This window comes from Trachypithecus francoisi, unplaced genomic scaffold (assembly GCF_009764315.1).
Source record: "Trachypithecus francoisi isolate TF-2019V2 unplaced genomic scaffold, Tfra_2.0 Lachesis_group2, whole genome shotgun sequence".
Classification (NCBI taxonomy): domain Eukaryota; kingdom Metazoa; phylum Chordata; class Mammalia; order Primates; family Cercopithecidae; genus Trachypithecus; species Trachypithecus francoisi.
This window is the reverse complement of record NW_022681465.1, coordinates 140,670,888-140,695,459: the sequence shown is the minus strand read 5'-3', so window position 1 is coordinate 140,695,459 and position 24,572 is coordinate 140,670,888. Positions and strand designations below refer to the sequence as shown.

Genomic DNA, 24,572 nt, shown 5'->3' with positions numbered 1-24,572 from the left:
AGAATCCAAGCCACTACTTTGTCTTAGGACTAGCCTCTTACCTACCTTCTGTTAAAATTTCTCCCTTGTTAATTCTCCAGTGTAAAATATTTTAAAGACTTCTCCCTGCAGTTTGAATCAGAGGCAAACTCTCTTCCATGGCCTATAAGCGTTTACATGAACTTGCACCTGCCAGCCACTTCAATCTAATCATTCATACTTTGCTGACCACTTATTAAATTCTAGTTATTCTGGTCTTCCTGATATTTTTCAAACATATCAAGCTTGTTTCCCCTTCAGGACCTTTGCACTTGCAACTGCTTTTGCTGAGTAATACACTTCCCTTAGCTCTTTTGTGACTGACAGCTAAAGTGACATCTCCTGAGATAAGTTTTCTTTCAGCATCCTTGATAAATAATTATTTATCAATTACTATCTGACATTATATTATTAATTTATTTATTTACTTGTGTGTTTTCAGAATTCCCTACTGTAAGAAAAGCTCCACTAGGGCAGAGACCTTGTCTTGCTTGTATACTGATGTTTCTACAAAGCTTAGAACATTCCCTGGCAAATAGTGAATCCTCAAGAAGTTATTTGTGGAACACAATCGAATTAATGACGCAGATAAGGAAATGAGCCTCTAAGAGTTTGGGTAACTGTCCCAACTTTCCTAAATTTCTATGAGTGTTCCTAATTCTGAAGTCCGTTTGCCTTTTGCTTACAGCAAAGCTCTGCTAAGAGACTGAAGTGTCAGGTAGACTGAAGTGTCAGAGCTAGGCACTGTGTACGTGTCCTTTCAGGCTTTGGTTTTGGATGCAGTCAAAACCAAAAACTCGTTAATCATGTTATCACATTAATCCCCAGAGAACCCTCAATTTCCAGTGGAACAAGGTAACTTGAGAAATCTATTGATTTCCTATGTTCATCCTGCTGTACGGCTGACAAGGATTGGTGGAGACTGGTATTCTTTTGCCCACGACCCTGCGACTTTGATTTCTATGTCCGCCCAGATTCTCACAACTTTGCAACATGCATTGCTCAAAATGCCCATCCATGAAGTCAGAGTGGTTTCTTCTGTGTCAGCTCTGCCTTTCCAGCTCCTTCCCACTCAGAGAGAGGTCTCTGCCTCCTCCCCACATTCCCTGACACAAAGCCAGCACTCCTCTCTTCCAGTGCAGCCTGACACACTCTCACTGGCCCTCAGCCTGTCGAGGGCGGGGACTTGTGTCTCTGGGACTCTTCAAAAGGGATCGGCGGCCCAGGCAGCCTAACTTTGAGGCTGAAACACTCCCTCTCTCACAGCCTTCCTCACTAAGCCTGTGATTTTCCTGACTGCTTTCTCTCTCTCTCCTTTTTTTCCCCGGCTCAGCTTGAAACAGAGCCTCGTACCAGGGGAGGCTCAGGCCTTGGATTTTATGTCAGGGATGGAAAAACTTCAGAATGCTTCCTGGATCTACCAGCAGAAACTGGAAGATCCATTCCAGAAACACCTGAACAGCACCGAGGAGTATCTGGCCTTCCTCTGCGGACCTCGGCGCAGCCACTTCTTCCTCCCCGTGTCTGTGGTGTATGTGCCAATTTTTGTGGTGGGGGTCATTGGCAATGTCCTGGTGTGCCTGGTGATTCTGCAGCACCAGGCTATGAAGACGCCCAGCAACTACTACCTCTTCAGCCTGGCGGTCTCTGACCTCCTGGTCCTGCTCCTTGGAATGCCCCTGGAGGTCTATGAGATGTGGCGCAACTACCCCTTCTTGTTCGGGCCTGTGGGATGCTACTTCAAGACGGCCCTCTTTGAGACCGTGTGCTTCGCCTCCATCCTCAGCATCACCGCCATCAGCGTGGAGCGCTACGTGGCCATCCTACACCCGTTCCGCGCCAAGTTGGAGAGCACCCGGCGCCGGGCTCTCAGGATCCTCGGCGTCGTCTGGGGCTTCTCCGTGCTGTTCTCCCTGCCCAACACCAGCATCCACGGCATCAAGTTCCACTACTTCCCCAATGGGTCCCTGGTCCCAGGTTCGGCCACCTGTACGGTCATCAAGCCCATGTGGATCTACAATTTCATCATCCAGGTCACCTCCTTCCTATTCTACTTCCTTCCCATGACTGTCATCAGTGTCCTCTACTACCTCATGGCACTCAGAGTGAGTATCTAGGCTGGCTGGCTTAAGGCAGCATCCCTTCTGTTTTCACAGGCTCGAAGTTCAGAGAAAAACTTAGAATCGGGGGAATTCAGAAATGGAAGGGAACAGAGGGAAAATAGAATGAGCTCAGATGGGAAATCAAGACATTAAAGAAATTGCCTCAAATGAGCTGAATGGTAACCACAACTATTTATCATTTCCTTTAGCTCGTCTTCTCATATCTAAATAAGATATGGGTTCTCATATCTAAATGTTACTAAGAACCATCCAGAAAACTTACTTTGGGTAGCAATATGGATACCTCACCCCCAGGAAAATGGGATTCAGTAGGTCTAAGGTGGAGCCTCATTGTAAAAAAGCACATCAGGCGATCTGGGGTGAGGTGGCCACAGCTTGAGAGACTCCTCCGCATCCTGTTGCCACTTTCCAGCCCCCGGCCACTGCCTGCATTGAGATTTTCTTCTACACCAAGTTGGTCTGAGTATAACACAAACTATCAACTATACCTGTCTATTTTATAGTCCCAGATAGGTATTCAGTTTTAAAATCAGACCTTTCCCGTGGTTGCTCTGACCCTTTCATTAAAATGAGGTTGAAACAAAACAAAACTATATCTATATTTATTTATATATAGTTATATATAATATATATAGTCATATATATTAATGACATGACTGAGATAACTTGAGCTTCTTTTAAGCAGGTGCAGATTGAGAGATAAGGAAGTAAACAGCACATGAGATAGAGTAAAAAAAATGTGAATAAGAGCTATCTGAAATTAAGAAAAAGATATCACTTATTTTGCAACGTATATAATTAGAGGTTCTTTTCCTACGTTTATGGTGATAAACTGATTTCTTTTTCAGAAGGAGGTGTAATAAATTAACTGAGAGAAACTATTTTTAATAAGGGTAGGAATGAGTCTATGTAATTCCTCTCTGGTATATTCTGCACCAAAATTCATGAAGAGAAAAGTTCTTGACAGTGACAATTTTACACCCACTTAAGGGAGGTATTATAGCTTGTGTAGTAAACAGTTATGAGACCATTTAGACTCCCAGATCTACATCAGACACATAATATGCCTTTAGGCAAGCCACATAATTCTCCTGGAATTAGTTTTCCCATTTATAAAATGAAAAGGTTACATCAGATCATATGTATGTACCCTCTAGTTCTAACAGTCTATGATTCCTTTTAAAAAAGGAAAAAAAAAAAAAAAACCTGTGAGCTGAAGCAATGTGAGTTTTAAATGAGAGGACAAGCAGACATCATACTCCCATTATTTGCTTTGAGATGGCTCTGATATCATATGTTACATGACAACGAATATACTCCTATTTCAGTCCATCTCTGAGAAGCTGATTGTCAGAAGCGAGTGACCAATGGTAGTCCTTTTGAATACCTATTGTCCCTAAGGTGAATAGCAAGGTCTAAGTAGGAAGAACAAATTCTAAGTGTCACAGACATCTGGGCACAAGAGTAAATCTACTTAGGCAGAGAGCTGTGCCAGTCCCCTCCTTGAGGCTAGCACCTATATTCCCAGAGACATGTACCACCCTGCATTAGCTCACAACCATGTCTTAAGAATGTCCTGCAAATCTCACTGAAGTGAAAAGACTTCTATACAACTCCAAAGAAAGTCCTATGAGAAATACCCACCCAGAACTTAGTATTGTCTCATCCAATGCCAAAGAATCACCTATTTTGGGTCAATTTGGGAAAAATATTTAACTTTGAGTAGGAAATGCACATTTCCTCTTCCAATCTGTTACAATCAGTTTCATTGTGTTTTATTATCAAAAGTCCATGGCTACCTTGTATTAGGAGCTAAGTGATAGCTCAAACAGAAGTTTAAAAACCACCCTGGTTTGCTTTGGGTATGTAATGCAACTTTTGATAGCCTGTTTTCAGGAAGGATGAGCTGTTATCCAGGGTACCAGAGGACACCAGGAAAGAAACTAACTGCTTACAAAGTCACTCCTAGAAGAATTTAAAAATCTCTATACTGAAAGTCAGGAAAAGTAGACCCTATTCTGTGTCACTGACGAGGACCTTTATGTACAATATACCTGTAGCCTGAAATGTTCCTACTGTCTGCCACCACTACCCTTTTGCCTTTCTAACCCTCATTTATTCTTTATGTCATACTTCAATCACACTTCCTCAGGGAAGCTCTCCCAGATTTCCTGAGCATTCCAGTTTCTTGTTGTAGGTGCTCACGGCTCTCAGTGATTTTCCTTCATTACAATTTTCAATTCCATACTTATGGATTCCTTAATTAATTTTTTTCTCCCCAACTAGACTGTAAGCTCAGTGAATGAATGAGGCTAAATTACTTCCTTCATTGCTGGGCTTTAGCTTCTCTACCTTTAAAACAAAGACTTGGAAATATGATCTCAAAGAGACATAAGCAATCCTAATGATTGTTAAGTAATTGACTCTGTTGGAAAGTTTGAAGGTGTGATTGACTCTGGGACCCACTGCTTTCAGAAGGCAGCAAGTCTAAGACTAATGGAATCACAGGACCAGGCAAGAAGGAGGAAACCCGTATCTGTGCTCATAGCTCAGCATTCAGTCACGCTGCATCATTCCAGGACACAGTCACCACTAAGCTGCTCTCCAGGGTTTGAACATTATAGAGATAGAAAATAGACAATTCTAGGGCAAGTTCCTCCACATCTGGGAGGAAGTTCTGGTGACAGTCTGATTTAGTTCTTACATCTCCTGCATGCTGCATTCATGATTGAGTTAATGAGGATGGATGTATGAATTGCAGCAGAATTCAACCATGCCAACACAGGGTTGCACTGATTTTTTTTTAATAAATAGATTGTATTAAGATTATAGAGATATTTACCCAAAAACTATATTATAATCTTTGTATTCTGAAACTAAGTCCCACAAACTATATAAATGAACATCTGGTGGAGTTATTTCAAGCAGTATAAACAACTGATCAGCATAATGTATCAACCTGAATAATAACCTCACGAACCTCCCTTTCACTTTGCTCTTATGTAGCTAAAGAAGATAATCACGATTTTTAGTAATCACAATATTTAGTAATAGTAATCACAATTTTTCACTCCTCCTTTTGTAACCTCAGTTGTAAAATAAAAGTTTTGGGGTGGGAAAGGATAATGAATGGTTGAGTATCTACTTTACTAAACATCTGTAGGGAAGTGAAATTATTCAATGATAAAGCAGCATTTAATATTGTCTAGACTAACTGTTTTGATTGTATTCTATTCTGCCAACCACTCCAAATTCTGTTGGAACAATGTTCACCATACGTAAGTAATCAATTTTTCACTCTTCCTCTGGTTGGCTAGTTGTGTCACTATAAACTAAGGAAACTGCAAGATAAGCAACAATTCATCAGCACATGATTTTCTTTTTAGTGTAAACTATGCTGCTACAGGAAGCCTGTTCATAAAAGCATTGTGTGAACTATTTGTTTGATGTTTGATTTTTTAAAAATTGTTCCTTGGGGTGGAGAAATTACCGTTGAGAATTGTTAAACACAAGGCAGGAAGTGACTAATGTATCTCAATATTTTTTATTGTTGTTAATTATGGACTGAAATAAAATAATAGAATAACTTCAAATTGTAAAAACCACAATCTTTTTAAATGGCATGAAATAATTAGAACCTTTAATAGATTTAATCTAAGATGAGTTAGTCAAGTTTGAAGTTTGATGTGTTGCTCTAACCTTGAATGTGTTTTTCTTCTCAGTGTATCTGCCTTCTTTGTATCCGTACAGGCACTCCCTGTGAGCGAGTGGTAACAATGAGAAAAGAATTTCTTTTTTTTTTTCTTTTTTTCTTTTTTTCTTTTTTTCTTTTTTATTTTTAAGATTGAATTTATACTTTTATTTTATTTATTTATTATTTATTTATTTTACTCCCCAATGCAATCCCTCCCTCCTCCCCCCTCCCCATGATAGGCCCCAGTGTGTGATGTTCCCCTTCCCGAGTCCAAGTGATCTCATTGTTCAGTTCCCACCTATGAGTGAGAACATGCGGTGTTTGGTTTTCTCTTCTTGTGATAGTTTGCTAAGAATGATGGTTTCCAGCTGCATCCATGTCCCTACAAAGGACGCAAACTCATCCTTTTTGATGGCTGCATAGTATTCCATGGTGTATATGTGCCACATTTTCTTAATCCAGTCTGTCACAGATGGACATTTGGGTTGATTCCAAGTCTTTGCTATTGTGAATAGTGCCGCAATAAACATACGTGTGCATGTGTCTTTGTAGTAGAGTAATTTATAATCCTTTGGGTATATATCCAGTAGTGGGATGGCTGGGTCATATGGTACATCTAGTTCTAGATCCTTGAGGAATCGCCATACTGTTTTCCATAATGGTTGAACTAGTTTACAATCCCACCAACAGTGTAAAAGTGTTCCTATTTCTCCACATCCTCTCCAACACCTGTTGTTTCCTGACTTCTTAATGATTGCCATTCTAACTGGTGTGAGATGGTATCTCATTGTGGTTTTGATTTGCATTTCTCTGATGGTGAGTGATGATGAGCATTTTTTCATGTGTCTGTTGGCTGTATGAATGTCTTCTTTTGAGAAATGTCTGTCCTTTGCCCACTTTTTGGTGTGGTTGTTTGTTTTTTTTCTTGTATATTTGTTTGAGTTCTTTGTAGATTCTGGATATTAGCCCTTTGTCAGATGAGTAGGTTGCAAAACTTTTCTCCCATTCTGTAGGTTGCCTGTTCACTCTGATGGTAGTTTCTTTTGCTGTGCAGAAGCTCTTTAGTTTAATGAGATCCCATTTGTCAATTTTGGCTTTTGCTGCCGTTGCTTTTGGTGTTTTAGACGTGAAGTCCTTGCCCATGCCTATGTCCTGAATGGTACTACCTAGATTTTCTTCTAGGATTTTTGTGGTATTAGGTCTAACATTTAAGTCTCTAATCCATCTTGAATTAATCTTCGTATAAGGGGTAAGGAAAGGATCCAGTTTCAGCTTTCTACTTATGGCTAGCCAATTTTCCCAGCACCATTTATTAAATAGGGAATCCTTTCCCCATTTCTTGTTTCTCTCAGGTTTATCAAAGATCAGATGGCTGTAGATGTGTGGTGTTATTTCTGAGGACTCTGTTCTGTTCCATTGGTCTATATCTCTGTTTTGGTACCAGTACCATGCTGTTTTGGTTACTGTAGCCTTGTAGTATAGTTTGAAGTCAGATAGCGTGACGCCTCCAGCTTTGTCCTTTTGACTTAGGATTCTCTTGGCAATGCAGGCTCTTTTTTGGTTCCATATGAACTTTAAAGCCGTTTTTTCCAATTCTGTGAAGAAAGTCATTGGTAGCTTGATGGGGATGGCATTGAATCTATAAATAACCTTGGACAGTATGGCCATTTTCATGATATTGATTCTTCCTAACCATGAGCATGGTATGTTCTTCCATTTGTTTGTGTCCTCTTTTATTTCACTGAGCAGTGGTTTGTAGTTCTCCTTGAAGAGGTCCTTTACATCCCTTGTAAGCTGGATTCCTAGGTATTTTATTCTCTTTGAAACAATTGTGAATGGAAGTTCATTCCTTATTTGGCTCTCTGCTTGTCTGTTACTGGTGTATAAGAATGCTTGTGATTTTTGCACATTAATTTTGTATCCTGAGACTTTGCTGAAGTTGCTTATCAGCTTAAGGAGATTTTGGGCTGAGACGATGGGGTTTTCTAAATATACAATCATGTCATCTGCAAACAGGGACAATTTGACTTCTTCTTTTCCTAACTGAATACCCTTGATTTCTTTCTCTTGCCTGATTGCCGTAGCCAGAACTTCCAACACTATGTTGAATAGGAGTGGTGAGAGAGGGCATCCCTGTCTTGTGCCAGTTGAGAAAAGAATTTCTAAAAGGGACTCAGTACTCCATAAAAGTAACCTCACATATATAAACAAAGAACTCTATTTTTAAAAAATCAGTTTTTCTGATGTCTGTTTAGTATGCTCTGGATAATAATCAGAATCACCATAATAGCAGTAACATACAACTTGCTGAGTATCACGTGCCAGGCACTGAGATAAGCACTCTACCTGTATGACTTTGTTTTACTATTGTATTAATAATCCTTTTCACCTTCAGATTTTTCCTGTCTAGTCCTAATTTCACAGAGTCTTTAATCCTTTACTTTACGAAGACACAGATACATGTAGAACACTCCAATATATTCAAGAGACAAATGGCCAGGTTTATACGTTATCCAAGAGGATTCTTGAGATCCTATGTGGACCTGAGTGCTACCTAACTGCAAGGAGCACATATGTTTGTTAGGAAGACTGGATATGGATTTGCTGAAGTTTAGAGGCAACTTTTAATGACCCACTCTTCCAAGTCTATTTAATTTTAAATACCTTTTCTGAAATATTCCTTCAAAATGTTATCCAGCCCAGGAAGATTATTGCTTCTTATAGCAGTTTGTTCCATTATTGCACATAATCAATGTTCATTTCTTACCTCGAATTAGAATCTATCTACCTGTAACTAAACAGATTGATTCTAATCTACTGCCATGACTGTATAAAATAAGTTAAATTTTCGTTCCACCTGATGGCTTCAATCAATTAGTCTGGACTTTTTACATTGCCAGTGAGAGACTCCAACCCTGGGTAAATCCCAAAGGGAGCATAGACGTGAAAACTTCAGAAGCAGAGCTAGCTCTTGGTGAAGATTAATTAAATAAAACACACAATCTCATTATAAACCTAGCTTTATTTCTGTTTCTTTGCTCTTTTTTCTATGGTGTTGGTTTCAACTTCAAACTGCACACAGTCATCTTTTGGTGGCTCCAAGCACTTTTTCTTTGTGGTGGAAAAAAAATAACTTTTGTAATTCCAGACCTCATATGCAGAGAAGGACTCCCTCTGGCAGTCCCAATAGAAAATAAGTAAAAACTTGCATCTTCAGAAGTACAAGCAAATATCTGAAATCTCATTGGTCCCCATTATTCAATCATTGTGACTGGAGGATAGGACAAGCTGATTGGCTAAATTGTTTAGGGAGTATACCTGGAGCTGAAGTTGAGTGACACCTCTATCCAAATTAAAGATTAAGAATGGGGAAGGAGTACATTCCCTAAGGGAAAATTAGGGTACTATTAGTAAGAGAAAAGAGAAGCAAATGCTAGAGAACCAATGGGCAAATATATATTCACTGTGTACTATACTAACTTCTGGATATTTGATGGTATTTTAAGATGAGTCCTTAAAGCTTCCTTTATTTGGCCAACATCCCCACAAATTAAAAAATGTGTAGAATAAAGAGAAAAACTTCCACAACTGGATGAATGATGTAGATCTTCAGTGCTGTGGGAGTTCAAAGGAAGAAGAAGACAGTGGGCTAAAGTGGCCATGAAAATCTTTTGGGAACAGGCAGGACTTGAACTGAGCAAGGAAGACTGTGCATACAAGTAGTGTTGATAGCTGAAAGTTTCAAATGTTACATCAAGGATCTCCATATCTCCCAACAAGGATGAATACATTTTAAACATCTTAACTCAGAAACACATACACTCTTTTCAGTAATTAATATTACTGTAATATTAAAACAACATTTCCCAGTTTGCATTTGTCAAAATGGTACAAGGTAATCCACTGAAAATGGCTGGGGGAAAATATTGTTTAGTCAAAGAAACACTATCTTCCTTTTGGCTAAGATGTCAGTAGGCAATGTGAGTGTGGAAGGTAGACGGGGGAGTTAAGTGGAAAGTTGATACACTGTCCCCCTTGAAAATTCATAATGCCCATCAGCATATTTAAGTCTCTGAGAAGATTCACAATAAATACTGGAGGCAAGAAGAATTCCTGTTTTTGTTTTCTACTACTTATCCAGCACATAGCAGAGGGATTTCACTTTAACAGATGTCTAATAATTATGAATGAGTGAATGAAGAGATTGAAAAGCCTGTCTAACTTTTCTTGAACTTCAGAATTTTACATTTTTCATGGAACACCTATTAACATGCTACACAGCCAGTGCTCCACATAACTGTATATGAAACATGATTGCGCTACTACTTGGCCACAATCATTTATCCAGTTGAGTAGATGACCTGAATCCAATTCCACCTTCAACATACTGTTAAACATTTGACATATTCTTACATTTCTCTAGGTCCCAGTTCTTCTGTGTTCAAAATGAGTGTTTGAGTTATGTTTCTCAGATTTTAACAGGAGGGAAAAATGTTTCTCTTTCTTACCATCTCTCCCAACTTACTTCCCTTTTAGCTAAATAAAGACAAATCACTTGAGGCAGATGAAGGGAATGCAAATATTCAAAGACCCTGCAGAAAATCAGTCAACAAGATGCTGTGTAAGTGCCCCATTTTGTTTTTTGTTTTGTTTTGTTCACAAGAGCAAAGGAGTTACGTTTAGTACTAACTAAATGTTGCTGGGGGTAGGTTCCAATTTACCCTGAAACAGTATTTATGAGAGTAGATTAAGATCAAGGAGCAAAGGAGAGATATATATATATAATGAAGACACCTCCTTAATGGTCTTTATCAATGCTAGGTGATTTGTCTTCCTTTGCTTCTTCAAGCTTCTAGGACTTGTCATTTTTAGTTTCAAACCCTCAAAACAACACACTCACTTTTATCCACTGACATACAATCTGTGTGGTGTTTTGTAAATTACATTCACTTTCTCAGCCTTTGAGCCTCACTTTCCCCTTCTGTGAAATGAACCGGATTTTAACCTATTTATATTATGGATTTCTTTTAAAATATGATGAAAGCTGTAGACTCTTCATTACAAAAAAAAAAAAAATGGACGAATATGCATACACAAAAGATTTTACAATCCATTTCAGGAGGTCGTGAACCAACCCCTGATACTCATAGACTCCATGGGATCTTTTAGTTCTAGATTAAGAACATCTGGCAAGCTTCTCCAAGTAGCCATTTCACATATGACATTGTGTAACTTTGTTTCAAACAGTATACTTTTGAATAAATAAGATCTTTTTAAAAATTCACTGACTGAGTCACAGTCTCCCAAAAGAATGTTATAAACATATATGATGCAGTACTACTGTATGAGAGTTACTGAGGAGGGAAAGGAGATTTATAATATATTTTGCAAATCAAAATCTAAAGTTTAGAAGCAATGAATCATCCAGGCTAATATGCATATGAAACATTCACTGTAACTATACAGCGTTTCTTAACAAAAAATAAACTGTGAAGTCCCTGAAGTGGGTCTTTTCAATTGTAAGAGTTATTTCTTGGAAATATTTTAGCCCCTCCTGGCACTTGACTTTCTCTATTAGGAAACATAGTTTCTTCATTATCCCTACCCTTTTCTCCTTGGTCATAATCTACTCTCACACACACACACACACACAAAACATGAAGCTCATTCATATTAAAATCACAATAACAGAATATACTATAAAGTATTTGCCTTGGTATGGGGTTCAACTTTAACAGGAATTGAAGTTGTTTGTTGTTGTTGCTGTTGTTGTTTTTGAGATGGAGTCTTTCCCTATTGCCCAGGCTGGAGTACAGTGGCATCTCAGCTCACTGTAACCTCTGCCTCCCAGGTTCAAGCAATTCTCCTGCCTCAGCCTCCCCAGTAGCTGGGATTACAGGCGTGTGCAACCACACCTGGCTGATTTCTGTATTTTTAGTAGAGACAGGGTTTCATCATGTTGGCCAGGCTGTTCTTGAACTCCTGACCTCAGGTGATCCACCCCTTGGCCACCCAAAGTGCTGAGATTATAGGCCTGAGCCACCGTGCCTGTCAGGAATTAAAGTTTTAATTAAAGGGAATTGTAGGCAGTAGTGAACAGATTAGGGACTTTTCTTGGGTTAGCAAATTCAGTAGAAACCTACAGATATCTTTGAAACCATACCACACGGGCAAACAGCTTACTCTGAATGTGTTTAATGCCAACAGGAAATGTATGTATAATACTATTTACTATGAAAACTTCATATCTGTACACAAGTACAGAAAACTGTAAAGTGATTACCCATGTACCCATCACCCAGTTTCAGAAAGTATCACCTCATAGCTAATCTTGTTTCACGTATACCCTTATCTTTCCCCCAGCCCCAAAAGATTATCTTTAGGCAAATCCCAAGCATCATGTCTAGCAAAGTATTTACAACTTTAAAAGGAAAAAGAAAAAGTTTGTGTGTGTGTGTGTTTTTAAATTTGTGGTGCTTAAATGCCCCAAAGAGAAACTATAGTAACATCAGTCTCTGTTTTGGTAGGTGAAAATAAGAGATTGGAAGGAATTCTGTGCTGTAGCAATTTATAATATGACAGACACATCCCTTCCAATCAAAAGATACTTGTAAAGTACTATTATGCTTGTGGTTGTTTGATCTCTTCTTTCTCCTTGCCTACCCATTACAGAATTTTAAATTACTGAATTCAGAGAAACTTCTAATTATTCCTATAATAACAAGATGAATTTATATATACATTTAACAGTTTGTTATTTATCTTTTACAATAAGATGTTTTCAGGACTTTGAAATCAATTAAGTACTATTTTAAATGTTCTAAAAAGTTTTACATTGTACAGGAAATCTTGTATAATCTTATGGAAAACTGATCCTAGATCTTATACAATTCATTCTTGTGCTTTAAATTTTTTGTACTGAGGCTCTTTGGGATCTAGTTTGCCTCTATAACTGTTACAGTTTAACAAAGTTGAAGGGAAAAACTGCTAGAAGAAATGATTGATTCAGAGTGAGCATTGTATACCTATCCTTGCACAGACTGTCTTCTGCTCTCCCATTTATCATCCATTTTCAGTTATCTTGGTCTTAGTGTTTGCTATCTGTTGGACCCCATTCCACATTGACCGACTCTTCTTCAGCTTTGTGGAGGAGTGGACTGAATCCCTGGCTGCTGTGTTCAACCTCATCCATGTGGTGTCAGGTAAAACCTTAGCTGGATTTGGTGCATGACTAGTATTTAGGTAACAGCAACTTCTTCATCTTGCTTAGATGCCTAAGTACCCCAATTTATCACAGGGATCTGCCATGCTATAATGAAGACATTCGATTTTTCTTTTATTCAAAGATTGATTATGTTTGGTACTGGTCCAAATACATATATACCAGATCACTATTTTCAAAGCTACTTTATGGAAAACCTCAACTCCAACTGTGATGATAACAGAAGGAAAATGGTCAAGGAGTGATTCCTTTGATTATCCTCCAAATGGCCATACAATTAAGTTGGTTCTTATTTGGTAAACATCCATGTTCCTGAAATCTCATATTACCTTTGGTAAGTATTATATCCTCATGAAGGAAAACCAAAAGGTATTCATTGGTCACCAAGTTCTCCTTTTAGACTACTGTGACTCTGCTTGTTGAGGATACCATAGTATATTGTGGAAAGCATGGTGGAAAGGTCAGTAAGTCAGTTGACCTGGATTTGTACCCCAATTTCACCAGTGCTATTCTGAGTGATCTGCAGAACATGGCTGCCTTCACACCAAAGTTTCCTCAATTGTAAAATGGCAATAATGCCTCCTGTAGACAAACCATGGACTGATGGTAAGAAGCAAATGCAGTAATAGACATTAAAGAGCTCTTTAAGCTGTAACTGCTGTATATCTTTCCATAATCATCAAAAGGTCATTAGGTGAGTATTATGATTAACATCGTATAGTCAAAAGTAAAACACTTCCACAAGAAGAAATGATTTGCCCTAAGGCACTTAACTAACAAATAATACACCTAAGTCACCTAACTTCAAGTTCAGTGTTCTTTCTACTAAAATGGAGCAGAGAATGGCCACCCAATTTCTTCTTTCTCAGTCAGTGACAGCTAACTCAGTGTTAGCCTTAGGCTCAGACCTCTTCTGTCCTCCCACTTCTCCTGGTCACTGGCTGATTCTGTGGTCTCATTAGATTATCGAAGATATCACTGGAAAGGAAAGATAAAGTCAGCTTTTGTAAGTTAAGCTCCAGATGTGCACAAAGCAGAAACAATGACATCTATACTGAATGTCATGTATATTATCTATTTTCTGTCACCCTCTTTTTTGTACTCAGCAGGCCTATTGTATAGCTTATTCTTGGACATTAGCACTTTCCTGTTCAACCATTTGCAACCAAAGCTCAAAAATATGTATACCTCTCAGTTTATCCTTTTGGTTAATCTGCAGAAAACAGAAACATTTAAATAAATGAGAAAGCACCACAAGGTCAAATGAGACTTGACTAGTTGACTACATATCTCTGGATGCATCAGGGCAATTATCTTAAGATTTTCAAGTTATAGCTTTAATAATGACATGATCCTGTTCAGATACCATCTCCCCCTTTTTCATATTAGCACACTAGATTATGTCTAAATCTCTTAAACCCTACAGAAAATACCCCCAACTTGCCTTTTAATCCTCCAACTTTTATTATTTTTATTCATAGACCATCTACTTATCAAACTGGTAATTAAAGAGTTCTGCACGTTATTCCTGCACCATGTGGCCATTCCTGCCTCTGAATATTTGTGCATGCTATGCCCTGTATCTGCATCACCCTCTCCTATCTTCCTCAACTATCTCTTACCCATTTTGAGGTCTGGCTAGGGTTCAATCACGCCCCACTAAATCTTTTATGACCATCACAGTCCTTGTGTTTCTGCTATTATGTGAATTGCTATAGCATGATTTGTTATCTCATATTTGTTCTTAACAGATAATGCTTGGTATTGTTGTATTGTTAATTATTTAATTTAGCCATAAATCTTGTCTCTGTAGTACCATTCCAAGATCTTGGAGAACAAAGTCTAAATTCACTACCTCCCAATGTGCCTTGAAGTTCATGGCACATAAGAATTAAATCAATATTTATTTTCTGAATGAACTAATAATATTAATACATGGAAATGTTCTCCTTTAATATTCTTCCATGTTTATTCTGTAAACAAGGCACATAGCACTCTGAATTTCCTGAACCACATAAATAAGGACAACAAGGAACCTGTTGGCAATAGTACCCATCACTTGTTTTACATTCTTAGCCATTCTCAGCCTCTTTGTGGATGGTATCTTAACTTTACCCTCACAATAATCCAGGGAGGTGAGTTAGGCTGGAAATTGCATTCCCATTTTACAGAGAAAGAAACTGAAGTGCCAGGGTTTGTCTAAGGCCACAGGATATGTGAGGGCCAAGATCAGAAACTAGGTCCTCTGATTCCCAAACTTGAGCTCATTCTGGGCTTTAGAGAAATAAAATTTTAAAAGGCAATAAAGGAAGAATGTATTCCAAACAGGAAAATGACAATGTGAAGGATAATTGGTAGAGGAAATAAATGGTAAAATACAATTCTTCAAAAGGTAGAGGAACCATCAAGGGAAAAGGGTAGGTAGAAACAGCACACTAGAGAATATTTCTTTGAAGCCATATCTTAGCATTATAAGGAGTCTCAGCAGGGACTAAGCCTTGGCTGATTTGCCTTCTTCCACTACTTGCAATTCCAAATTATAGACTTAAGTAAAATTCCAATGAGATACAAACATTTCTCTTCTCTCTGATATTTAAGCATCTTTCATTCGTGTTATGGAAACATGTTCTTTAATTAAACAAGTAGGGATCAAAGAAAGTGGCTGAACATCTCAGAGAGATCCCATGCCAGCCTAAATTACTCCAAGACTCTTTAATCTTTGTGTTTGATTGCTTAGTGCACAGGTGGAAGATCTATTAAGAGTATTTTGTATTCTCAATTAGAGGCTTGTATGTATTATCACTTCCAAAAGAGGCAATCACAGGGATTCTAGGCCTTTGTAAATACGTATGCTTCTCCCTTCATGCCTGTCACTCAGGTTCTTCTCAGCACATCTTTTTAAATCTCCTGCATTCCAGGTGTCTTATTCTACCTGAGCTCAGCTGTCAACCCCATTATCTATAACCTACTGTCTCGCCGCTTCCAGGCAGCATTCCAGAATGTGATCTCTTCTTTCCACAAACAGTGGCACTCCCAGCGTGACCCACAGGTGCCACCTGCCCAGCGGAACATCTTCCTGACAGAATGCCACTTTGTGGAGTTAACTGAAGATATAGGTCCCCAGTTCCCATGTCAGTCATCCATGCACAACTCTCACCTTTCAACAGGCCTCTCTAGTGAACAGATGTCATGAAGAAACTATCAAAGCTGCCACTTTCACAAAACCTGAATTCTTTCAGAGCTGACTTTCCTCTATGCCTCAGAACTTCAGAGAGGAACATCCCATAATGTATGCCTTCTTATATGATATTAGAGAGGTAGAATGGCTCCTACAACTCATGTAATGATTGCTAGTTTTTTTTTTTTTTTTTAATAAATGTGAAAACTCAGAGTTAGATCTGGGTTCAAAACCCAGAACTGCCTGATTTTTAGTTCTCTTTTCATTATCCTAACTGCCTCGTGCCCCTCACTAGTTCATGCCAAGAACATGATTGGAAAAGCATGGCACCTATACCTTGATTAATTTCCATTATTGGAATTGGTTTGTCCTGAGTCATCTACATTCCAAGTCAGACTGTCACTTCTGCTACCAATGGCCACTGTAAGCCACAGAAGGAAGACGTGTACATACTGTTCTACTTTATGTGATGTGAGAAGCCCACATCAGTGTCCCTTGGCAGCAGTCTACAGTCGTAGTTGTTTTATTATGCTTAATTTTATTGTGCTTCTCAAATATTGCACTTTTAAAAAAATCGAAAGTTTGTGGCAACGCTCTGGCACCTTTCTTCCCAAAAGCATGTGCTCACTTCATGTCTCTGTGTCAATTTTCATAATTCTAACAATAAACGTGATTATTATTCTATGCGCTTATGGTGACCTGTGGTCAGTGATCTTTGATATTACTATTGTAATTATTTTGGGAAACCTATGAACTGCTTCCCTAGAAGATGGAGAGCTTAATAAATATTGTGTTGTTCTGACTGTTCCACCCACCAGCCATTCCCCATCTTGGTCCCTCTCCATGGGCCTCCGTATTCCCTGAGACAAAACAATATTAAAATTAAGCCAGTTAAGAACCCTACAATGGCCTCTAAGTGTAAGTGAAAGGAAGAGTGGCAAGTCTCTCACTTTAAATCAAAAGCTAGAAAGGATTAAGCTTAGTGAGTATGTAAAAAAACTCAGACAGGCTTAAAGCTATGCCTCTTGTAGCTGTTAGCCAAGTTTTGAATACAAAGGAAAAGCTCTTAAAGGAATGTAAAAGTTCTACTCTAGTGAACACATAAATTATTGTAAGAAAATAAAACACCTTTATTGCTGATACAAAGAAAGTTTGAGTGGTCTGGATAGAAGATCAAACCAGTCACAACATTCCCTTAAGCCAAAGCCTAATTCAGAGCAAGGTCCTAAATCTCTTCAATTCTGTGAAGAAAGAGAGGGCTGAGAAAGATGCAGTAGAAAAGTGGGATGCTAGCAGAGGTTGGTTCATGAGGTTTAAAGAAAAAAGCCATTCTCCATAACATAAAAGGGCAAACTGAAACATCAAGTGCTGATGTAGAAGCTGCAGCAAGTTATCCAGAATTTACAGCTAAGATAATTGATGAAAATGGCTACAGAAAACAAAAGATTTTTAATGTAGATGAAACAGCTTTATCTTGGAAGAAGATGCCATCTAACTAAGGCTTTTATATCTAGAGAGAAGAAGTCAATGTCTGACTTCAAAGCTTCAAAGAACAGGCTGACTCTTGTTTGGGGATAATGCAGATGGTGACCTGAAGTTGAAGCCAATGCTCAATCATCATTCTGAAAATCCTAGGGCCCTTAAGAATTATGCTAAATCTATTCTGTGCTCTATAAATGGGAAAACGAAACCAGGATAACAGCACATCTGCTTACAGCATGGTTTACTGAATATTTTAAGCCCACTGTTGAGACTTACTGCTCGAAATAAAGATTCCTTTCTAAATATTACTGCTTATGGATAATGCACCTACCTATTCACCCAAGAGCTGTGATGGAGTTGTACAAGGATATTAATGTTGTTTTCATGCCTGTGAACACAACATTCATTCTGCAGCCCATGGATCAAGGAATAATTTCAACTCTGAGAAACATATTTCCATGAGGTGGTAGCTGCCATAGTGATTCCTCTGATGGATCTGGGCAATGTAAATTGATCCCTCTGAAAAGAATTCCCCATTCTAGATGCAACTAAGAACATTAATGATTCATGGGAGGAAGTCAAAATACCAACATTAATAGGAGTTTGAAGGAAGTTGCTTCCAACATTCATGAATAATTTTGAGGGGTTCAAGACTTCAGTGGAGGAAATAACCACAAATATGGTAGAAATAGCTAGATAACTAGATTGGAAGTTGAGCCCAAAGATGTTAATGAATTGCTGCAACCTCATCATGAAACTTGAACAAATGAGAGGTTGCTTCTTATGGATGAGCAAAGAGAATGGTTTCTTGAGATGGAACTACCACTAGTGAAGATGCTGTGAACATTGTTGAAATGACAACAAATGATTTAGAATATTCTATAAACTGACGATAAAAGAGCTGCAGAGTTGGAGAGGATTGATTTCCAGTTTGAAAGAAGTTCTCTTGTGGGTGAAATGCTATCAAACAGCATTGCATGCCACAGAGAAATCTTTCATGAAAGTAAAAGTCATTGGATGCAGCAAACTTTTTCGGTGTCTTATTTTAAGAAATTTCCACAGCCACCTCACCCTTCAGCAACCACCACCCTCATCAGTCAGCAGCTGTCAACATTGAGACAAGACCCTTCATTAGCAAAAAGATTATGACTCACTGACAGTTTAGATTATCATTTTTGTTTTTTAGCCACAAAATATTTTTAACTTACATACATTTTAAAAACTTAATGCTATTATAGACTGCAATATAGTGTAAACATAACTTTTATATGCACTGAGGAACAAACAAACAAAAATACTGTGACTCACTTTATTGCAATGGTCTGGAACTGAACCCACAGTATCTCTGAGGTATGCCTGCATTTACCTACTGCCTCATATACTGCAATTATAGTGTGATTCCTTACAGTCCTACAGCCTTTGTTTTAAGAGTTCCCCCTTATAACATGAGAGTGCTCCTGAGAATGATTATCTCTCCCACCCCAACTGCCAAGTCATTATCAGCCATTTCTCATTAGGAATTGGATCAAACTAAGAAGTTCAACTTAGAGAAGAATGAGAAGAGGGAGGGGCTGTGGTGAAAGGTCAAAAGAAGCAGAAACTATACCAAACAGGAACTTAGTTATTTTCATAAATTGGTCTAGACTTGGATTTCTAATGTCTAATTTCATATAGTATAGATGGAAGTATAGATGGAAGTATCTTGGAATCAAGACAAGTCAAATGGCAACAACTGGTCTCAAACCCACTTTTACTTACTCAGTCTTTTATTACCTACACAATACTCTTCACACATGTAATATGGACAAAACTACTTCCTAGACTAATTTTCCATTATACCATCACAAGTAATGTATACTCTATTCAAATGCAATTACTTGCTGTTCTTATGCAAATGCATCCCACAGTTTTTCCCAGCTGCAGATCTTCATGCATAGAAGGCCCTCTTCATCTCCAATCTCCATCTGTTTCTATCCTACCCATCCTTCAGTGTTCATCTCAGTGTGGTGCTTCCTCCATGAAGCCTTGCTTGATTTTGTTCAAATAGATATTGTATCTGACTTCTCTGTCAGTTTATGTCTCTTAAGCTTTTACTTCACTCTGCTTTTTATTTCAGTGATTTATGTTCTTGCTTTGCCAGGATGTAAATTTGTCAAAGACATGATGTATCTGGTGTTCATTTTTTCTGTTGTTGGAACCCTGGCAATATATCTGTCACAATGGTAGATGTTCAATAAATACGTGATAAAGTGAGTTGGCTTCATATTTCAATGTATTGAGTTAAGTAACAGTTCCAAATGGAACCATATTAAGAGACAAAAGACTAAGACTATGTTTCTGACAGGGATGCCTGACCTTCAGTTGGCCACCCAATCAGTTGTGATTATAATGACATGCCTGTTGTCCCTATGGTACAAGAAGGCCCTTCCCAATCTCAGGAGTTACTGATGCTAAAACACAAAAGTTCCAGCATTTAGCCTCTGAATTGTTCATAAGTTGAATGAATGATTCCAATGATAAATGGGGGTATTGATCTCTGACATCATCATCTGTTAATTTAATAGCCATATTCAGATACTCAACATTAAAACAAACAAAGAAACTATGCTAATTACAACCCAATTTTAATAAATCAGAATTCTCTCATGATGGTTTACATTAGTGGGCAAAATTCTGTGGTCATTTGAGCATTAAGTTGAAAAGGCTCTGCAAAACAAAACCTCAGAAATGGAGGAGAAATTAATTTTCTACTTGCCTTTTAAAGTAGAGATATTGTTCAATGATAATCTATTAGCCCTTAAACATTAACTTAACATCAACTTCCAATTACCAGGACTAAATATGCTGCTGCCAGTGAATAGAAAGAGAAACACACTAAAACTAAAGCTAGCATTTTGACTGGTTGACTAAAACTTTGGTCCTTTTTTCTTTCCTCCTTCCTTTAAACAAATCTTCACTTGGTGACCATTAGGAGATGTGCATCATGCCAGGTTATAAACTTCTTGCCCTTGAAAGTTGACGTCGAGAAGAAGACATAATTATTTCTGAAAACCATGACAACATTAATTGCTTAAATCTGATTGTGAAATGTGCCACAAAATATAAATACAAGTACTTTGGGACCATATGAAAAAGGGATTTGACCTAGTCAGGAGGAAATAAGATTCAAAAAGGAAAAAAAGAATAAAAGAATGTTGGTTGAGTTTTTCTTTATACATACATCTATACACATCCATATATACATATAGGAAGTATTTCAAAATGAAAATTTAAACATCACAAGTTCTAGACTTAGCTTATATAATGGTTCATATAAAATTCATAGAACAAAGGGAGAAAACAAAACTAAATTGTTTAATGCTACTAATGGTTGACCTCATGTTTTTATGAATTGCTTGTGGTCTCTGAGTTTTAGAATAATGATAGAAGAGTCCACACAGTTAACATGACTAATAAAATACAATCCTGTGCTGCATAACAATGTTTCAGTCATTAATAGACCACAGACCAATATGTGAAGGTGGTCTCATAAGATTATAATATCATATTTTTACTGTAACTTCTCTATGTTGAGATACAAAAATACTTACTATTGTGTTACAGTTGTTTATAGTATTCAGTACAAGAACATGATGTAAAGATTTGTATCCTAGGAGCCATAGGCTATGCCATATAGCCTAGGTGTATAGTAGGCTATGCCAGCTAGTTTTGTGTATGATGTTTGCATAATAATAAAATTGCCTAATGATGCATTTCTCAGAACATATCCTCATCACTAAGCGACACATGACTGTATTGGTAACTTAACTTTTCTGCAGTGAGATAGTGACTTTTTAGCACACCAGTAATCTATAAGCTTAGTAAACTGAAGCAATGACATTCAGAATGTTGCCTGTCACATTAGTTTCTCTAGCTCAAAGAAATAGCAGGCATTTTAAATCTGACACCCATGAATGAATGTAAGGAGATCCAAGAATCTCCTGAAATTATATTCAAAATTCTTAGTACTTTTTTCCCCTTGGAGAGAAAATGTATATAGCTTTGCTTAGCTCCTCAAAGTAGTCTGTGACTCAAATTATTATAACCTCTACTGTGAAGCGCACTTAAGTCTTGCATAAAGATACTCTCTTAATGGATGAATTTTAATTGAATGAACATATTTGTGGGATAGCTAAAGAAGTACCATTATTCCAACTTAAGAATTCAGTATGTAAAAGTATCAGTGGTTCAGGAGTGTGCCGGTACTGGCTTGGACTGGTTTATAAAAGCTTACTGTTAAATATTTAGGACTTTTGCAGGCCTGTTGTCAAATGATAGCTCGAAATCAGTCACAGTGAAAATATTTATACTGCAGAAATTGGCAAACACCACAAATCAGGGCTTTTTTCCTCTCCCAGCTAGCTGGCTTATCAGCACACCACTAGCTATGCTGGCATTCTGCCATCTTGTTGTGATATATGTGATTTGTTTTTAGAATACATGCCAATAACACTGTTATAATTATAGGCCACTTAAAGTTGTGGTTAACTCATTGAAAAAAAAGTCAATGTACCAGATTTTTGACCCAGAGGTACCAGATGAAATAGGCTGAAGCGTGCTAATTATGACATGAAAGCCTCATCAGCATTTTGTAATTAACCTACAGTGGAAGTATTACTGTGGAGTGCTGTCCATTAATATTAGTGCAGAAAATAGCAACAGATCTACTTATCTTTCCTATACATCTGTTTTTAAATATCCCACAGGATTCACTGTAAAAAGATGCAAATTTTCCACATTCTCCTCTACTTAGCTGGAGACTATTTTCTTATAGTGTGGAAATGCACTATAAACACATTATAAGGTTTTCAGATCACTGACTGAAAGGAAATTTATAGTCATTCTTTCACTATCTCTTCTTAACTGTGACCCTGATTCAAGAGAGACATGCAGCCTATTTTGAACTCCTATGTTCATTATGCATTTTATAGACATTTAGAAAATGAAGGAGCCTTCAAGATCATCTAGTTCAACAGTTCTTTTATGTATCCATAATGCTACTTGAGAGTTTTCTATCTACTCTACTAAGAGCTTTACATTTATCATCCATTTTTACCTTACCAAGAGATGGACACTATTATAATCCTCATCCCACAGAACAAAAATACATTGAAACAGAGGACTTAAGTGATTTATCCACAGTTACACAGCTAATAAATGTTGAAGATGAGATTTAATTCAGCCAATTAGTTCTAAGTCTAGACCTCCAGCTCTTAGCTACAAATCTATACCAACTTTCTAAAGCACAAAAAGGAAATATGGCTTATCAGAGATGAAACAATGAGTCAATAGGTTCATATCAGGACTGATTTCTCCTGACGTCAGCCCATGGCTCCTTCCATACCTCACTACCTTTAATGAATGAAGAATGATTATAGCCTGTATAATTTAGAAAATAAATTATAACATAAAAAAGCATACTTCTTCAATGTGTAATAATGGTCTTTGGATCTCATTTAAGAGAATTTCATTAACAGGTTTATCTATCTAATTTGATTAGCTTTAAAAAATAACTTGTATTCCTTACACACATACCAAATTCTTGACAACAGAAGGACATAGCTTTAAAATACGCTTGGTAACTGTTGGGTGGCTCACCCTGGGATTTTTAAAAATCTAAAATCATGCTTTGACTGAAATTGAAAGAATGTCTTAGAATTCAGTCTCAAACTTCACCCTGTAATTTTTACTTATTGGAGTGCCATTTCCTAATGGTGTAAAAGAAAAAGTAATTGCACTGGAAACTTGTTAGTAATGGCAAGCAAGGCTTTATTCAACACAATTACAATGGGGGAGAGACTAGTGTCATAGGTGAGAGAAATTGAACTCAACTCCAAATATGACTGAGACAAGTGGGAATTTATAACCAACAGTCAGGGTGAGGGAGACAATAAAAATTGCCAAGAGGAACTTTATTAGGTATTAGAAAGCTGAGAGAGTTGACTAGATTAAAAACATGTGAAAAGAAGCCTGACTGGATATCAAGGTCCATAAAACAGCTTAGTAGGATTCTAGCTAAAACTGGCCTCAGCTGGCCAAAGATGGAGGCCACAGAGAGGCCTAGTAAAAACAAGGCTCAAAGGAGCCTGACGAAAGTTTGGTCAAGGAGGGATTCCTTGTTGAGCCTATGAGCTGAGGATGGCAACAGGAGAAACCCAGGCTAGATGGAAAAACTTTTCAAGTGTTATAAAGTGCCAGGTTCTGGAATATGATGCTTAGAAAAGTTGCAACTCACCTAAAATTCTTCTCTCCACCTTCTTCTCATCTCATCCCTTCTAGAAGTTTTCCATGACCATATTGTCTCTTATCATAACTCTCCTTAGTGTTCTCCAGGGAATGAGAACCAGTAGAATGGATGAATGAATGGATAGATAGATGGATGATGGTGTTAGATAGATAAATAGATAAAAAAGAAAGAAAAAAAGAAAGGAAGGAAAGAAGGAAGGAAGGAGAAAAATAAAGAAAGAAGAAAGAAAGAAAGAAAGAAAGAAAGAAGAAAGAAGAAGAAAGAAAGAAAGGAAGAAAGAAAGAAAGAAAGAAAGAAAGAAAGAAAGAAAGAAAGAAAGAAAGAAAGAAAGAAAGAGAAAGAGAAAGAGAAAGAGAAAGGAAAGGAAAGGAAAAGAAAGGAAAGGAAGAAAGGAGGGAGGGAAGGGAAGGGAAGAAGGAAGGAAAGGAAGGAAAGAAGGAAGGAAAGATTGGCTCAGATGATTATAGAAACTGAGAAGTCCCAACATCTGTAGTTGGAGATCTGGAGATCCAGGAGAGATGATGGTGTAATTCCCGTCTGAGTCTAAGGACTAAAGACCCAGGAAAGGC

The 24,572-nt window shown here is 37.7% G+C and overlaps 1 protein-coding gene across 1 annotated transcript; it reads left to right on the top strand.

Annotated features, from left to right (window-relative positions):
• Nucleotides 1–1,397: 1,397 nt before the first annotated feature.
• NMUR2 (neuromedin U receptor 2) lies at nucleotides 1,398–16,933 on the top strand. Its single transcript, XM_033178624.1, has 4 exons — nucleotides 1,398–2,123; nucleotides 10,372–10,456; nucleotides 12,912–13,037; nucleotides 15,976–16,933. The coding sequence occupies exons 1-4, from the start codon at nucleotides 1,398–1,400 to the stop codon at nucleotides 16,248–16,250; spliced, it is 1,212 nt and encodes a 403-aa protein (XP_033034515.1). The 3' UTR covers nucleotides 16,251–16,933.
• The last annotated feature ends 7,639 nt before the right edge of the window (nucleotides 16,934–24,572 follow it).